The sequence below is a fragment of the Gallus gallus genome, chromosome 14, assembly GCF_016699485.2.
Source record: "Gallus gallus isolate bGalGal1 chromosome 14, bGalGal1.mat.broiler.GRCg7b, whole genome shotgun sequence".
NCBI classification, from domain to species: domain Eukaryota; kingdom Metazoa; phylum Chordata; class Aves; order Galliformes; family Phasianidae; genus Gallus; species Gallus gallus.
This window is the reverse complement of record NC_052545.1, coordinates 3,752,669-3,769,035: the sequence shown is the minus strand read 5'-3', so window position 1 is coordinate 3,769,035 and position 16,367 is coordinate 3,752,669. Positions and strand designations below refer to the sequence as shown.

The window sequence follows — 16,367 nt, the reverse complement described above, 5'->3', positions numbered from 1 at the left end:
TCATTTGATTTTAAATACAAATCAGAAGCATGGTCAGACATGCATCATGGAAAGACAACTTGGAAGATCATTTTGGTATTAATTACATTCAAGTGCTTGGTCAGGAAACCTTGATCTCTGCATTGATTACAAGTTTAGGTATTGCTTGGGTCAGTGCCGGCACCATCCAGCACTGGATTTTGCTGCAGAAAGAGCTGATGTGTGGTCAGTTTTGGATAAGAGGAAACATCAGGCACAGAGAAGAGCATGAATGGGCCCAACAGATGCAAACTTTGAGCAGAGTGCAGCAAAGTTTTGGATAAGCCAGCTTAGGGAAAAGGGCGATGTGAAAACAAAGTAGAAGGGCAGCTGGCCTGCAAGGCAAAATAGAAGAGAAAGCCTGCCACGTGAGAAGCATGGAGTGAGGTTTAAGATATGGCCATTTACACAGGGACTACAGGCGTGTGCTACTTAATTTTGAATGAAACATTAAATTATAATAAACATTAAACCTCCGCTATAACTTATCATCATGTCCCTGAGCAAGCTGGTTAGAAAAATGTTTTTGTGATTAAGTTGGCAAAGGAAATTACTGCAGGAGAGTGAAACCTTTTGTTGTGACGGCTCAGAGAAGTCGCAGTCCCCACTTCATTTATCACCAGGTCCAGTGGGATGAGCTCAGTGCTGGGCTGCGGCTCCGGCTCTTCCAGAAGGTAATGCAGAGAGCAGTGTGGAGGGATGGCCAGGAGGGAGCTGACTGCAAACCTACCCCTTTGGAACTCCTCCTCCAACAATGGGACAAACTGCTGGAATCTGCTGAGGATATTCTCAGGGTGTGCATTTACTGGGTTGTTTTCCTGTATGTTTCGAAGGTCTGAGGTCACACTAAAGAAGGAATAGGCTACACGAGCGGAAGACCTTATGGATCAGTCCTTTTCTCAGGGCACAAATAATAGAAGACTTTGGGAGGAGAAGAGTTTTTCCCTTCTTCACATTTTTCAAAGCACAAATTCAGGTTAAATGTGGTTTTTTTTTTGTTTGGTTTTTTTTTTTTGCTGACAATTTGTGTTTAGCTGATGATTCTGTTAGGCTGACACAAAATGGCAATCTGTCAGCAACATGATGGAAACAGGCACTTCTGCTCAGAGACTGGACAGCATGAGCTGCAGCAGCCAGACAGCACACCTATCTCCACTAATATCATATTCTTTACCCATATGTGTCCACACTGAACAGCAACAGATGGCGCTTACAGATTTAAATCCCCCAAGACAGACATTATAAGTGCCTAAGAAACACACCTGGACAGAAATAAATATTTAAAACTACAAAGACTTTCCAGCACAGAAGTGTGCTTTTCTCTCTGTAGTATACAAAAGCAGAGATTAATAAATAGCAGCTCCTACTTTAGCAAGCACTTGCACATTGTTCCCCTCTCACTTGCTACTGCAGACGTGGAACAGATGACAAATGAAATTTGTACCACCACCATGAATATTCACATTCCCAAAACAGATCATCGCTTCTTTCTTAGGAAGATTACTTTTTCTTGCTGCAAACATTCAAGAAGTCATTGCAAGCAATAGTAATTTCAAGTCTCCGTCAGGATGAGAACTGCTCAAATTCTCATACACCAAGAAAGCGGGTAAGGTTTAGGACAGTAACACGCAGGGCACATAGCAGCCCTTGATCAGACCTTGGAAGCTCATAATCCAGCATTATCATCCTTTTTTTTTTTTTTTCATTGAAGCCCCAAACAGGAAATATATGAAGGTTTTTCAATATCTTAAGGTCTCACGCCTCTAATGCTGAAGAGCTGCACAGAGTCAAGTTTTCCATGACTTACTTCATATGATAGCAAAAACCATGTACAGACCCTTTTGAAATCTGTAATTGATAGATAAGCCCAGGGTTAATGGCATAGCCACCAAAGTGACCCGAGGGGTCTCTGACAAAGCAATTAAAATGGCAGATTTGCACGAAAAGAACACGAAGCCATTGTGACAGTCTAGGAGAGAAGTATTAGCTACTTACAGATGATACATGTTCAAAACAGAAACTCTAATGTTTTGAGTCAGCTCATCACTGCCAGAGGGTAGCTGAAAAATTTACTCAGCAAACACATACAGTGTTTTACAAAATTAGCTAAAACAGACTATTTGCTACGGGAAATAAACCAGACACGGTTTGGAGAGATTTCTGAGAAAAATGGTCCAACAGCAGGTAATTAGAGAGACTGTGACTGAAGAGAGGATTACTAAAAAGGCAAGGGAGATTAAACAAGTTTTCTTGTCAGTTTATAAAAAGCCCTGCTCCCACTTCGTAAATGACTTCCTAAATCAGGTCCCTCGTACAAGTTCTACTTGGGAGCAGGTGGTTCATCTGCTAGACCTGATAATTTGCTAAGAAGTTGAGGCAGGAAATCTAGCAAAGCTCTCAGCCTTGATGGCTTTGCTCATAAAAGTTTATAACATTTTAAATAAAGAAACACATCATGTGTTGCTCAGGACTTTCCAGTTTCTCTTGCAGAAGAATCCTCTCCAATTTTTGAGTTCTGGAAGGATTGATTCCTGCAAGGCATCGATTAGTTTTGAGGATTTTTGTCTCTTGCACCCATATAACAAGGTGGACTTTTGAAATTAAACACCTGTCAAACCCCAGAGCACACAGATTTGTTTCCTGCCTCCCTCTGGCAGCCTCTGCAAGCTCAAGCCTACAGATGTCTTGGGAAAGGCTCTTGAATTTTATGCTTTATTTTCACTAAAAACACCACCATTTCCAATAGCCCTTTGATGAACAGATGATTGTATTTCCAAGTGTATTTCTGGGTGGTACTTCTTTCTGAATATCAAGTGTATTTAGACTCAGCGGTAAACCTTATTTCTTGGATAACAGCTCAGCTGAGAGCCTGGAAAAAATAAATAGATTTCCTTTTTAGTGACGAAGGAATAATGTACTTTCAAGTTTGACATCCTTCCTGCTTTCAGTGCCTGCTAAAAGGAAGAGATGAGCTGCCAGAATTCAGGGACATGGGACCACGCGAAGATAGGTTTGTAATGAGACATCATTTTCATTTGTTACTCTGCATTGTTCTCACTGATCCTGTTTAGTAACCAAGCTATTTGGAAGAAGCATCAATTACAAATATCTGGAAAAAAAAAAATCAGAACTCCTTTTAAAATGATTGACAATGGCAGTACTATGCATTCTTGGCAACACAGTGGGTTTTATTATAACTGGTTAGCTCACCTCTCCTGCCTTTGAAGAAGACAGAGCGATAATAGTTCTTTGGTGAAAGAGATCTGAAAGAAGATGAACTTGCTGCCAGGAATAAATTGCCTATTTTTATATTACATTGTCCTCTCCGTATTTTTGCATAGAAAAAGAGCCTAAAAGATTTTACTCGATGTTGTGACATAACAGAGGCTTGTAAAGGGCTTTGATTTTCCAACAATGCAGCATTACCATACTTCTCAGTCACATTCATACAACAAAGAGATCCCTTAGTATGGACTGCAGAGGCAGATATTGAGCAGCAGGTATCACCAGGCACAGATAGTGGTAATTCTGAATATTTCATATACACAGAGAACCCTCAGGATATTCTGAGCTGGAATCTGCAGTGTTTCCTGTCAGGAGAGTGATACACTGAGATAACTCAGCTTACGTAGCTCCAGGAACAAGCGTTATTTTCTCTGTATGTATTCCATCCCATATAGTATTTATAGGAACATAAAAGCAAGCTAAATGGAGTTGGTATGTTTCAATACATACAATTATTTTCAGAATCTAACCTTAAGAATTGGAAGAATGCGAGAGAAGCACAAGCTCATCATCTGCGAATGTTTCTGTATTGAGAAGATCTACCAGCAGAGCAATAAATAACTAAGTAAAAAAACTAAAATCCATCTCTTACAGGAGAGAAACATCACTCGTGGATGTTTTACCTCGTGCAAATCAAATCAAGTGATGTACATGAAGAATAAACACATTTAGAGGGAAGACAAATGAATGAGTAGAGTATCTTGACTAGCAATTAGTTTCTGTGCCCAAGTACCATCAGCGCAAAATTGATGAGCAGAGTAACCTTTGGCTGCACTTTAGCAAGTTCTTCATTAGTTTGCTGGCTTTCAGTTTCAAATACCTTATTTCTTCATAGACATGCTGAGAAAAATGATCCATCCTGCTTGCACTACCAATGTATACTGTGCTAGAACTCTACTGTGCTATCAGCCTGTGCTCTTCTAGAAAGAAATGGTCCCTTTTTTTTTTCCCAAGCCTGTCTTCAAACAAGGGAAGAAAAAGGAGGAAAAAGTTCTCTTTCCTTTTTTCACAGATTAGAAAACCAAACCACTCACAGATTGAATAACTGAAGGTCACCCTGAAGGTCAATGGTTTTGAATTGAATCAGCTTGAATAGAAATCAGTAGCAAACTTATTTGTGCCTTTGAAAATTTCTTGTTACATGCCCAGAGGTAGAGGAGGGATATGCCAGGTCCTGGGGGACAAAAGCTGGTGAGACAATCAGAGCTGTCAGATGGAGGTAGGTAGGCTACAATATTATCCATTGGTAGACTGCTCTGGTCTGTAATTGGTTGAGAGGTCTCCTTTGAACATTTGTCTGACGTTAGTGCTACTCAAGGCACTGAAGTGTAAGTGCTCATCGATGGAAGTGTACATGCCCTGTTTGTTAATGTTCTGCACAAGAGAATTATCTGGGAGAACTGGGAATGTTATAGATCTGTCATTCGTATACTAGCTAGAATTTAATTTAAGCTTTACTTCTGACATTTCCTTTCTACATATTTTCTTCCTCATTTCACTTCTGTTGTATCATGTATCTCTATTTCTCAAAGATTTGTGCCGCCGAGCCAAATGATAATGACAAAAGCTGCAAAGGAATGCAATGTTTTTGGCATCATTGCACTACCTGCAGCACAGCTTTGAAATCAAATGTCACATTTCCAGGTATGATCGAGTGACTTATCAGTTACTGAAGTCCTCTACAGGAGTGGGTCTGATATATTACTTTAATTCCTTCAGGAAAGACAGGTTGTGAGCCATCAGCAACAGAACATGAGAGGAAGCAGAGATCCAGGATGTAGAGCCAGCTGCAGAGCACTGGGGCATGGAGAGCCAGCAGAGCTGCAGACTGCTGGGTGCAGAGAGGGCAGGCAGGCACATGGAGTATGCTGGTTAACTTCTAGCATGAGTTTTACAGAGTGTAAAACTGTTACTGGTCAAGAGGAAGCTGCGAGTAAATACACCTGCTGTGCTATAGTGGGTCATCACATAGGACGTCTTTTGGTATTTAGGATTAAGCTGCAGGAGTGTTTGGCACATTTTTGCAGCTCGCTTCAAAGTCCAGGTTTTAACATTCTTTTCTGTCTACACTCCATAATTTTCTGCCCTCCACTCAAAAACAGCCTCAGAGAAAAAGAAAGTATGATTATATAGCAGCAATATATTTTGAATTGTCTTCTGCTCTTGGATCCAAACCAGCAGTAAAATGCACTCTGGGAGGAGAGCTGAGGAGTGCTTAATTAGAGAAAGAATGTATGGCCACTCTCTGCAAACGGGCATCTGATCTTGCCTTGGCACTGTCAGAACAGCGCTGTATCAAACGATGCTCTGCATAGCAAATCTCCGAGGTGAACTCATTATTCTGCCAACAGCAGAAGTTGCCATCTTCTCAGAGACATCGGGCATGACCAGCAGAAACAGATGCAATTTGAGTTAAATTAAAGCATGTGGCACTACTCGAATAAAAAAAAAAAAGACTACATAAAACATTACTGTCTTACTCATTTGATCTGTTCCACACATGGACCAAAATCGCAGTTGTTGCTTTTAGTGATAAAAATAAAATGGAAGCTTACTTCGCTCCAGTGGAATGACAGAAATAGAAAATACAGAGCCATGCAATGCCATTTTTATAATCCTTTTTCAGAAGCGAAGTGTACTTTAAGTATTTTCTTTTTTCTTAACTGAATTTTTCAAGATTCTTAGGAATAAAGACAGGCATATGTAAAAATATTTTTCCCTGGAACTCTGTGTCTAAAGAGAATGAAAAAATAAGCAATATCTACTCAGGGACCAGCTATTTTTATGTACGTTTAACAGAGAAAGAGTACTAAGGGAGGAAAATGTTTTCCTATAACCTTGGCATCACAGCCCAGCACCTGGGCTTGATGGGAAAGTCCAACAGCATGGAATGACAGAAGGATTCAGGTTGGAAGGAGCCTCACGTCTCTTCTCCAAAGCCCCACTCAAAGCAGGGCCAGCCATAAAATCAGACCAGTTTATCCAGTCTGGTCTAGAAAACCTCCAACCTTTGCGGTCAGCCTGCTCCTCACACATGGCCTTGACATTTGTCCTTACTGAATTTTGTAAGGTTCTTGTCAGCCCATTCCTCAGCCTATCTAGGTCCCTGTGAACAATGGTCTCACACTGAGGTTCTACACCCATTTTGTGTCACTTACAAACCCGATGAATATGCACTTCAAAATCTGCAGATCCCTGATAAAGATGTTGAACAGGACATGCCCCATTGTAATCCCATGCATTAGTCCACTTATTATTGGCCTTCAGGCAGACTACAACTATTAATTGTTATCCCCCAAGCTCAGCCATCCAATCTATTGGACACAATGCAGAGAAATACACTGAATTGGAAGTAACTTCTGAGTGACTTGAAACTCAGTCACTTGAAAGTCCAAGTAGCACAGTAGCATGCAAAAGGGAGGACATCTCAAAGCAATTTAATTCACAATGAACCAGCCTTAACTTCCCAGTGAAATGAATAAATACCTAAGAAAAGTGTCCAAGGGTATCTGAAAACCAGCATAGCCTTGTCTTCAATATGAAGTACTCACATCACTTCTAGTCGAGCCATTCGGGAGTCGTTTCCTCCAAAAGAAATGACCTCACAAGTATAGTCCCCAATGTCACCCGACCACGTCTGGCTGATGAGGAGGGTTCCATCTTTCTCTACTGTGATTCTGGAACTGCTGGATGGATTTATTACAACGCTGTCCTTCTTCCAAACGTACCTGAATATTACAATGTTTTAGTTAGTAATTACTTGCAAGAAATTTGAAGTATATTTATGTGAACTGTGCAAGATACCAGCTTCTGTAGTAGCAAACTAGAAATGTCAGGCCTCTATGGATACTTTCAGGAACAGTGCCTGTTTCAAATTTTAACTTTAGATCAGTGATCAGAACAAGAAATGTAATTACATCCAAGACACAGCAGTTTAAGCTGCAACATCAGTTATACTACTAAAGGTAACATCAGCAGAGGTGTTGGCACAGCTCTGCAAAGACCGTATCAACCTCACACTGATAGAATCAGTAGCATCTTTAACCGCTGTGGCAAAGTTCACCTGTTTGTCATCCCTTACAAGACACATACCAACATGCCACAGATAAGTGTACAGTCCGTGGTCTTGCAATTAAGTATCTCTACATAACATTTTTTTACATCTTTATATCTCTTTCTGAAGTTCTTTCTGCAGTTGACCCTTCTGACACCCTCCAAGCTGTTCCTTGCATTTTCTTTAATTTGGCTTTCAGTCTACGTACATTTTCATGGTAAATTTATTTTTAAATGGTGAACTTCCTCTAGATGCTCTAGTGCAAATGTTAATAGTTCACACAAGATGCTTTTTTTTTCCCTTTATGCAGTAAAAGCAGAATATAGCCTCTAGTTATTGAGCTGCTTCCAAGAACATGGGCACATCGCGCATCGCTTTCATACACCACAACGTAGACATGTTTGAAATCCTATTCCTTCTCTTTGGCTTTTACTCTCATTAACTATCAGCTTCTGACAAGTTGCTTTTATTGATAGTGTATTAACCTTGACAGTAAAATCATGGAAGGCTATATTGAAGTCATGAAGTGGAACATAGCTCATTGTAAATAATACATAAGGCTGAAATGGAAGATGAGATTTATATGATTAATGATACAGTGTACAACCTTATAATGCAGTAATAAGGGGTCTGGTGTTAAAATTTGGGGTCCTGAAACTTTTCACCTAATGCTATTCATTTAGCTTATAAAATTGAGCTCAGATAAACCACACAAACAAGAACTGACACCACCGACCTGATTGAAATTCTAGGATCATGAGTTGCTTCACATCGCAGAGTGGCTGTAGTTCCTTTGATCACAGTGCTATTCTCAGGAGGGTGAACAATGAAAGTCCGATCTGAAAGGAACACAAGCCATAGTTCAGGTGAAATTACAGCATTTTGACTTGGATATTCACTCGGGGAGCAGGCAACTGAACATTTGTCATTCAAAGCAAGCAGGCCATTCCTCTTCAAGTCTTTGCTATGAAGCCTCCCCTGCCTCTAATGTCATTGTGTCAAGAAGAGGTTGTACGCTGTGGGGTGCAGGAGGCAAAGGCAGCAGAGGGCACGTGTCTGAGTCAGCAGTGCTACAGCTGCACTGACTCTCACTTGTCTTTGTAGGAAGCCTCTGTAGCAACTCCCTGAAGTCCTAAGGCAGCAAGTATGTTTATAGCACGTTAAGAATGAATCAAAACATGCATTTTGTCAGAAAACAGGCCGCACAATTTAGAGTGGAGAAAACAAAAACAAGGAAAATCTGTGCAAAGAAAAACACACTAGAAAAAACATCCAGAAAGAGGAAAGCTTGAATGGCATTCTATAAAGAGGTTAAGGGAGGAGGAGTTTTTGGTAGTCTGAATTTTTTCACATAGGGAAATATGTTGTTTACTTAAATGTTTCAAAACATCTTTATTCAAGCACCTCCTGGAGACACAGAAGACAAAAACTGCTGTAACTACAGCAACCAAATCTGGTGTGAAAGATCTCTGTTATGCTCAGCACACAGCAGTGGCAGCAGATAGCATCATCTGGAGCAGGTAGACAACTAGGGGTGAGGAGGTATGTGGATAATGTTAATCAGTCCCAATTCTCCACAGAGATAATCAGCATCTACTGAGGTCTCATTTGTGCACAAAAAGGAATTATCAGCAAAATCAAAAGCAACGCCCAGAAGCATGGAATGTAGGCATTATTCCTGATGTACCTACGTATGCTTTACATTGGAGAAGGTTTACGTAAGTTATGATCACTTCTCCCTTCCCTTTCAATGCAGTATCAATGAATAGAAACTATCTTTAACACATATTAGAATCATTCCCTTGAGAATTAACAGGAAGGATCTCTATTATCCATACACCTGGATGTCAGTCAGTTTACAACAACCTGGCTTTATGTAGTCAATGAGTTATAAATCTAACAGTCATGTGTCAAAAGCACTTTATATTTACACCCAGTATGGCTTTCAGGTATTCCCAGGTTCAAAAAGCAAAATGTTACTGATGTAACGTGTACATTTTTGGCATTAACAGATGTCAAATACACACCACACATCTGTGGCATAATCAGCCTCAGGGTTGTACTTCAAGTATAGGAGAAAAGAGCTACTCAGTACTTCTGTATTTATCACTATCATCTTCATTGTCTTTAATTTTTAGTCCCAGCTCAAGGATCATTGTTTCCTACCATGAGCAACAACACACACAGTGTACTTTAACCCTTCAGCTGCTGGTTCAGATTAGACACATGGAACTTATATTTTGCCTCTCATTTAGGGGCAGTACAGGGGAACCTAACTGATTCAGTTTTTTACACCAGCAGAGGGGAAAAACAGAGATCAAGGGCAAACGATGAAAGACTAAATCACTTCACAGGCTGCCCTGTGCCATGCCAATCTGTAACATGAGAGAGTAGATGTGTGCTGTACTTTGCTTCAGCTTCCAACAACGCCCAGGGTCACAAAGAAATGCACAGTTATGAGGAAAAATTACATCTACTGTATCTGTAGCCACAGCCTTTGTAACAGCATGGGCTGTTCTATACTGCCTGCAGACTGCTGGAGGCAGAAAGCAACTTGCAAACAGCCAAATCCACAAAGTAAAAGGGCAGATTTGCAATGCAGACTAAGGCAAGTTTCACCAATGCAAAACCCAAGTGAAACTGTAAGCGTGACTAGATGCTCCATTGAAACACACAACCTTTCACAAAATGTAACAGTTTATACATATGATTTCTAAAACAAAATGGGTACTTGTGATATGTTTCCTAAAACAGATACGTTATCACCATTAAAAGAGAGACTTTTAATGAGAAAAGCATAACTAGGTACGAAAATTTCCTGGTCATACACCAAAATCCAATTAGCACTTGATTCAAGTTAGACTTTAAACAAAGCATTGTCCTTACTCCACACGGTTAGCATCACGAAAGCATTCAGAGCTCCTTCAGAGTTGACTGCGTGGCAAGTATAATTGCCAGCATCCTGAAGGAAAACGGGCGTTATCTGGAGCCCTCCGGATTCCAGAAGAATGAAACGAGGAATCTGAACTGAGCCACTGGCTAAGATCTGGTTTCCTGAAACACAGAAAGGAAAAGCAGCATGATTAATGTCGCATAGTCTGCTTGGATGAGGCACTGCAATCGCAGCTCTTCCAAACATGGTATCAACCTATCTGGGCCACTGGCTTGCAGCAGGACCTCTACAACCCTAGGCTCACAGAACTAGAGAAATCACAAAATATCAAATGGATCTACAGGAGTAGGCAAGAAAACAAGCAGTTCCACGGCAGTGTAGTAAGGGGATACCTTTCTTCCATGAGATGGCAGGTTTTGGAGCCCCTGAAACTTCACAGGTCAGCATGGCAGTCATCCCCTCAGTCACAGTGGTATCCTCTGGAGGCTGTATAAATGCTGGCTTAATGTCTAGAATCAAACAATTTGAAATCTCAGCGGATCAGTTATCAGAAAGATGCCTTTCCTATTATCGTGGACTGCTTTACTTCCACTTTTATAGAGCTGATCATGGAGAAGGACATGACAATAATGCATGAAAACCTCTCAGCAGTGACTGTAACCTTTCATTATTCATCTCTTAGGAATTACCTAATTCAGTTTATTACCTACCTGGAAAATAAAAATCTATCAGCGCTTACACGTGTACAAGTGAGATGGCTTACAGATAAAGGCAGATAAAGCTTTGAATGAGTGTTTGGGGGAAAGTGGGAAATCTAGATAAACAAAACTATTTTCTTTCATCTTCATAACAGAGTTCTTTAAGATGAAAAGCAACTTCAGAAAGGCATTAACTTTGAAACTTAAATGTCAGCCAAAAGAATTTAGAACCCGACTCTCATCCAAGGCATTTTTTCCAAGTTTCTTTCACTCTTATTTTCCCCCAGTTGCACTTTACAACATTTTTTTTTTTTTTTTTGCAGCAGTTTCCTCAATCTATATTGAACTGATCTGGTTTCTGCAGGCTGAAGAAGTTCTGGTCAGTACATATAAACTGCTCTTGGGCTAAATGATAGGAGTTAAAATATTATGGAAATGTATGCCTGTTAGTAATTGTTTTTAAAAGAGACTACGAGGATTTGTAATTCTCCCACAGTGAAAAGTGTATTTCATTAACAAAAGCATTTAATCAGACTTTTTGGCCAAAAAAATAGACATTAAACTTGAATTTTCTTTGTTTTCCCTGCAAAGTGTCGTTGTAGACAAAAGGCAGAAAAAAATAATACCGTGAACAATCATGAAGCAGAGTTACATTACAGTCGAACCAAATAATTTAATTATAAAGGAGAGGGAAAACCATTTTACAATTAACTTTTCTATTTCTTCCCTTAGTTTTCTTTTCATAGCATGAAATAAGAGATCACCTCAAGCTCCTGTGTTTTCTACGGGGTTCAGCAGACTGCACTCAGACCAAACTGGGAACATTGGGGTATCTCACACATAGGACAGCCACATTTGATAAGAAATCAAGGTGCAAACTACATGAGCATGGAGAAAGCTGTAGGCTCATCTACAGACGCAACAGCAAAACCCCTCACCCCTATCCCAGCTCCTTACTCACTGGTCACATCCAGGTAGGTGTAGGTCTGTATCTCCCCTGCTTTATTGCTGGCGAAGCACTGGAAGATCCCTGCATCCTGAGGACGCAGCGCATGGATCCGCAGCCCCCCACTCAGCAGGACTTTGTAACGGGGGTTTTGCAGCTTGCTGAGGGGAACGGAGTCCTTATACCAAACCAGGGAAGGAATGGGAACACCTATAAAAAAGCCCAGAAGAACATCACTGTTAGTATCTGCACAACGCGCCTTAGAAAGTTGAAGCACACAGCGCTGTTGTGGTCACATCCCTGGCATCCCTTCCTTCCATAGTGCTTATTTATACTTTTACAAGCTGCTTTTGATAAATGGGAGGCAGCATTTTACATTATCAATGGTAATAACACGCAGCAGAACATGTGGGAAAACAGTGAAAGGGGGAATGTTGAGGAAACATGTTATCAAATTACTTTCTTCACCCAATCATATTTCATGCTACTACAAAATAAGATTTATAGCAATTTCACATTGAAAGCCAGAATCATGCTACTTAAACAGCAGCAGTGTGACATTGCAGCGAGTCTATAAGGCTGTTCCATCCCAAATGAGATTTTTCTGTGCTACTGCAGCTAAGATGTCAAAATAAAAAGGAAATGGCAAATTACACATAGGAGATGAAGTGCTCACATGACTGTATTCGAGTTCTAATTTGGCAGCTTAGTTTGAGCTAATGTGCAAGCAGCATGTTGAGAGCACAATGAGATGGCTTTAAATTATTATTTTTATTCATTCTCAAGCTTCACCTCTTATTTGAAAAACACAGACATTAGGAGAAACAAAAATCCTGCCCTAAATACAAGCCCTTTTTATTCCCGTTTCCTTTCATGTGCATGTTCTACAAATCATGACACGCTAATTCCAGTTTTGCTGCAGCCATATAGCCATCAGCTGGGATGAAGCAGCTCTAAATTCAGTATCCACAGACAGTGCAGGATTCTCTTTCCTTCGTGAGACGTCAGAGGGCTGGGACTGCTGTCTGCAGATGCTCCTGCCCTGCTCCTCCCATCACTGACTGTTTGGCCTTTATATCCCAGAAATCCCCAGCTGATCGAATGCCAAGGGCCCTACGCAGGGATCAGATATTTTATTATGTGATTGGATAATCACAGGATCAGAAGGGTATCAAACTGATTTAAGTAACCTCAGCCCCAAACACGGTTTTATCTTCATAATCAGGCACTAGTTTTGAACACACATCACTTTAAACCTCAGTGCTTCACAGTCCCTTATAATAAGGAAAGGACAGCAGCTCCCTGTGTCATGCGAAGCCATAGAGGTGAATTCACGGGTGAGTCACATTTGCCTGAGCAAAGCCAAGTGGGGCATCACAGCAGCACTAAGAGATGTCACTGATGAACTGAGCACGAGCAGACATTGAATTTCACTGTAGTGTTGGCAATGACTTAAGGTCCTCAGAGGGGAAGAGCTACAGGAGAAGCCATACTGTCATTTTAAATGCCCCAAAGTTAAATACCACCGTATTATACTTTCATTCGCATCTTCTTCCAATAAATTCTCTTTCTACAGACAAAAGCTATATTAACTATTTGGAAATCATACACAAACAATGTAAGGAATGATAAAAATGAGTGTTCATTTGCTGCTGTTGTTTTTGTAAAAATGTATCATTTACTACAATCACCTCTGATGCTTTTGTTCCGCTGATATAATAAAATGTGCTCATAATCTGGGAGGTAATCATCTCAGGAAGAAATCCACGATGCAGAGTGCATTGTCTGGCAGAGAATAGATGCAGTGTAGGAGCTTCCATTGACATAATTTAAATTTCCTGCAGCAGCCCATCTACAGAATTAGTGCAAACTTCCCTGTTCTGAATTCTCGGTGAGAGTGTTATTCATCTCTTGAAGATCCTCCCGGGCAAATACAAATTATCACTGAGTAATGAAGAAGCAGATGATGCAAAATGGAATATAGTTCTCTTGATGCAGAGAAGCCTGGAAATGATTTCAAGTTTAAATAATAGCAACTCGAGTTTCCCACACGTCACTTGATGGGCACCGAGGAAATAATGCAACCCCTCATTCAGCGCACTCAAACCTTTAACACTGGTGTCATTCCATAAATCCCATTCTTCTAACAGTATTAGCAAACCTTCTAATCCCATAATCACTGTGAGATACACCTTCCTATCACCGACCCAGCTGACAAACTGAATATTACCATCTCTATTTTTCTACGTTTCGGTTACGGATATCTTCCTCTACTCAAAGTTATGAGACTGAATAATAGGATCTTATCTGAGCATTCTGATGCCTGTCAGCAGCATTCATTTGGGCTTTAGTGATCTTCCCAGAGAGATTTGTCTTCCAAGTTGTACACATTTTCTTTTATCATCTCACTACCTCTTTAGCTATAAAAATGGCTAAAACCAGCTTGCTTTCTTCTCCACCCTCCCACCGCCCCACTTTTCCTCCTGCCACCCTCCAAGGAATTTTGCTTCTTTTCCTCTCAACAAATTTTGCTGAACAAAAAAAAATACGAAAAGAAGAAAAGACTTTAAATACATATTGGATGATGCCTTTCCCAGCATTATCTGTCCTATCCTACCTTATTGTTTGAGAGATTACAGAGTGGCCTAAAATAACATAATATTAAGTAAAATAAGCTTAATTCTCAGCATGTACACAGTGCTCTATTTTTTTTTCTTCCAAAGATGGGCTGACAAATCAATCTCCTGCTACGGAGGAGGAGGGGAAGGAGACAGACTGGTTTGGGCTGTGCCATTTTCTCTGTAACCTTGGCAAATGATTTATGCAAGCCAAGGCTCAGTTTCCCCATCTGTGAAACAGATGTTTGTCTCTCTGCCAAATTTCACTTATTTAAGACTCTGGATAAAAGACTCTAAACATTCGTTGTCTCATTTTTGTTATTTATTTTTTATCATCTCCTCTAGCTCCCAGTGGACAACGGGGGTGTCCCCAAAACATCCTTCCATCTCCTTGTCTAAACAGGTAGAACTAAAGTCCAATTAACTGCGCTCCCCAGACACCCCCTCAATGACTGCAGCCCCAAATTCCCTATAAGCAAATAAGAAAAAGCATTTAAAGAAAAGCTATTGAAAAATGCATGCAGCATCAGCAAATGCTGGAAGATATACAGCAGAGCATGGTTACTGCGCAGTCTGATACATTGAAACTCCATTACAGTGAAGTATAAAGCTAGTCTGTGCAAGTTGCAATTTTATTTACAGTTAATCTCTGCTTACACTGTGAAATTAATCTGTCTCTCACACATTCAAGGTGCACAAAGCCTGAGCAAATGGGCTTTGTGCTCAGAACCTGATGGGGCCGGGAGAAATCCAATCTGTCTTCCTATTTGCAACAAAGGTGTAGGGCAGCTCTGCAGTTCCCTACGTGCCTTATTCCAGCTCTTAGTTTGAGCAGGGAAAAAGCAACCTACACTTACTCTCTTTATAAATGCTGGTGGTTGCTAGGTCTATATAATAACGGACCAGAAGGCCTCTGCTTAATACTCTACATACAAGCAAGCCCCCTTACAAGTCTGGGCTAGAGATGCTCAGCACTGTAATCAATGTGAGGACAGGTTACCATGCTCCTGCACCACACTGACCAACAAATCAGACATGCATGGGAAGAGTTCAGCAGAAAGAAGTTATTTGTTCCAGGCCAGGTGCCCATGCCTACAATAAGACCTCATCTACTGAGAATAGTTATGAGTTCCTAATTAATCTCTTCAGAAACTAAACTGCTCAAAGAAACAGTTAGGGTAGAAGGAAGAGTTTAGAAGTCAACACCTTCTCTCCCTGATGTTCCAGGATTACTTTATTATTTCTTATTTTTTGGTAATTCATGAAAAACATTTGAGACAGCAGAAAGCTTTTCCAGTGACAGAGAGCAGAGAGAGAGTCAGAGATTTCCCAAATAGCTGTGTGGGATTGAAGCATTTTTCAGAAATCTCCAATTGTTTTTTCATTCAATTTTCCTAATAATACAACACCCGTTTTTAATCCTGCTAACCTGGAAAATATCTTCTCCAATATAAAAATGCTGATCTATTTATCATAACACACTATAAAGTCGGTTGTATGTGGTCACAATGAAGGTCTATCTAGTCACTCCTCCTTCCTTTGAAATTGCCTTTTCTCACGTGCTCAGGCAGTAAAAGCAAGAGCAGCCCAATGACAGAACATTATTTCCACCTTCCCAACACCCAGCACTTCAATCCACTGCTTGATGCAGAACCGATGTTTGCAGAAGATACAGCTTTTCTACATAGTAAGAGCTAATTTCACCTGTTTCAAAAATGTCATCTGCCAGCTTACTGTCCAGTCAGCCCAAATCATCCAAACACTTCATGATTCTCCTGCGCTAAGTTTTAATTTCGACTGCTTTGAATAATTTTATACAATCAGCAAACAGTCTCATCTTATTGTTCACTCTGTA

General features: G+C 40.4%; 1 protein-coding gene across 2 annotated transcripts in view; it reads right to left on the bottom strand.

The window, feature by feature from the left end:
• The window catches only part of SDK1 (sidekick cell adhesion molecule 1), a 365,337-nt gene that overhangs the window by 123,249 nt on the left and 225,721 nt on the right, over positions 1-16,367 (bottom strand). For both annotated transcript variants that reach the window (XM_015294104.4, NM_204105.5), the window contains exons 9-13: positions 11,910-12,104; positions 10,643-10,759; positions 10,244-10,411; positions 8,094-8,196; positions 6,855-7,031 (exon numbers count right to left, since the gene is read on the bottom strand). In XM_015294104.4, the coding sequence (XP_015149590.2) occupies positions 6,855-7,031; positions 8,094-8,196; positions 10,244-10,411; positions 10,643-10,759; positions 11,910-12,104 (760 nt within the window). The remainder of the gene's footprint in view (positions 1-6,854; positions 7,032-8,093; positions 8,197-10,243; positions 10,412-10,642; positions 10,760-11,909; positions 12,105-16,367) is intronic.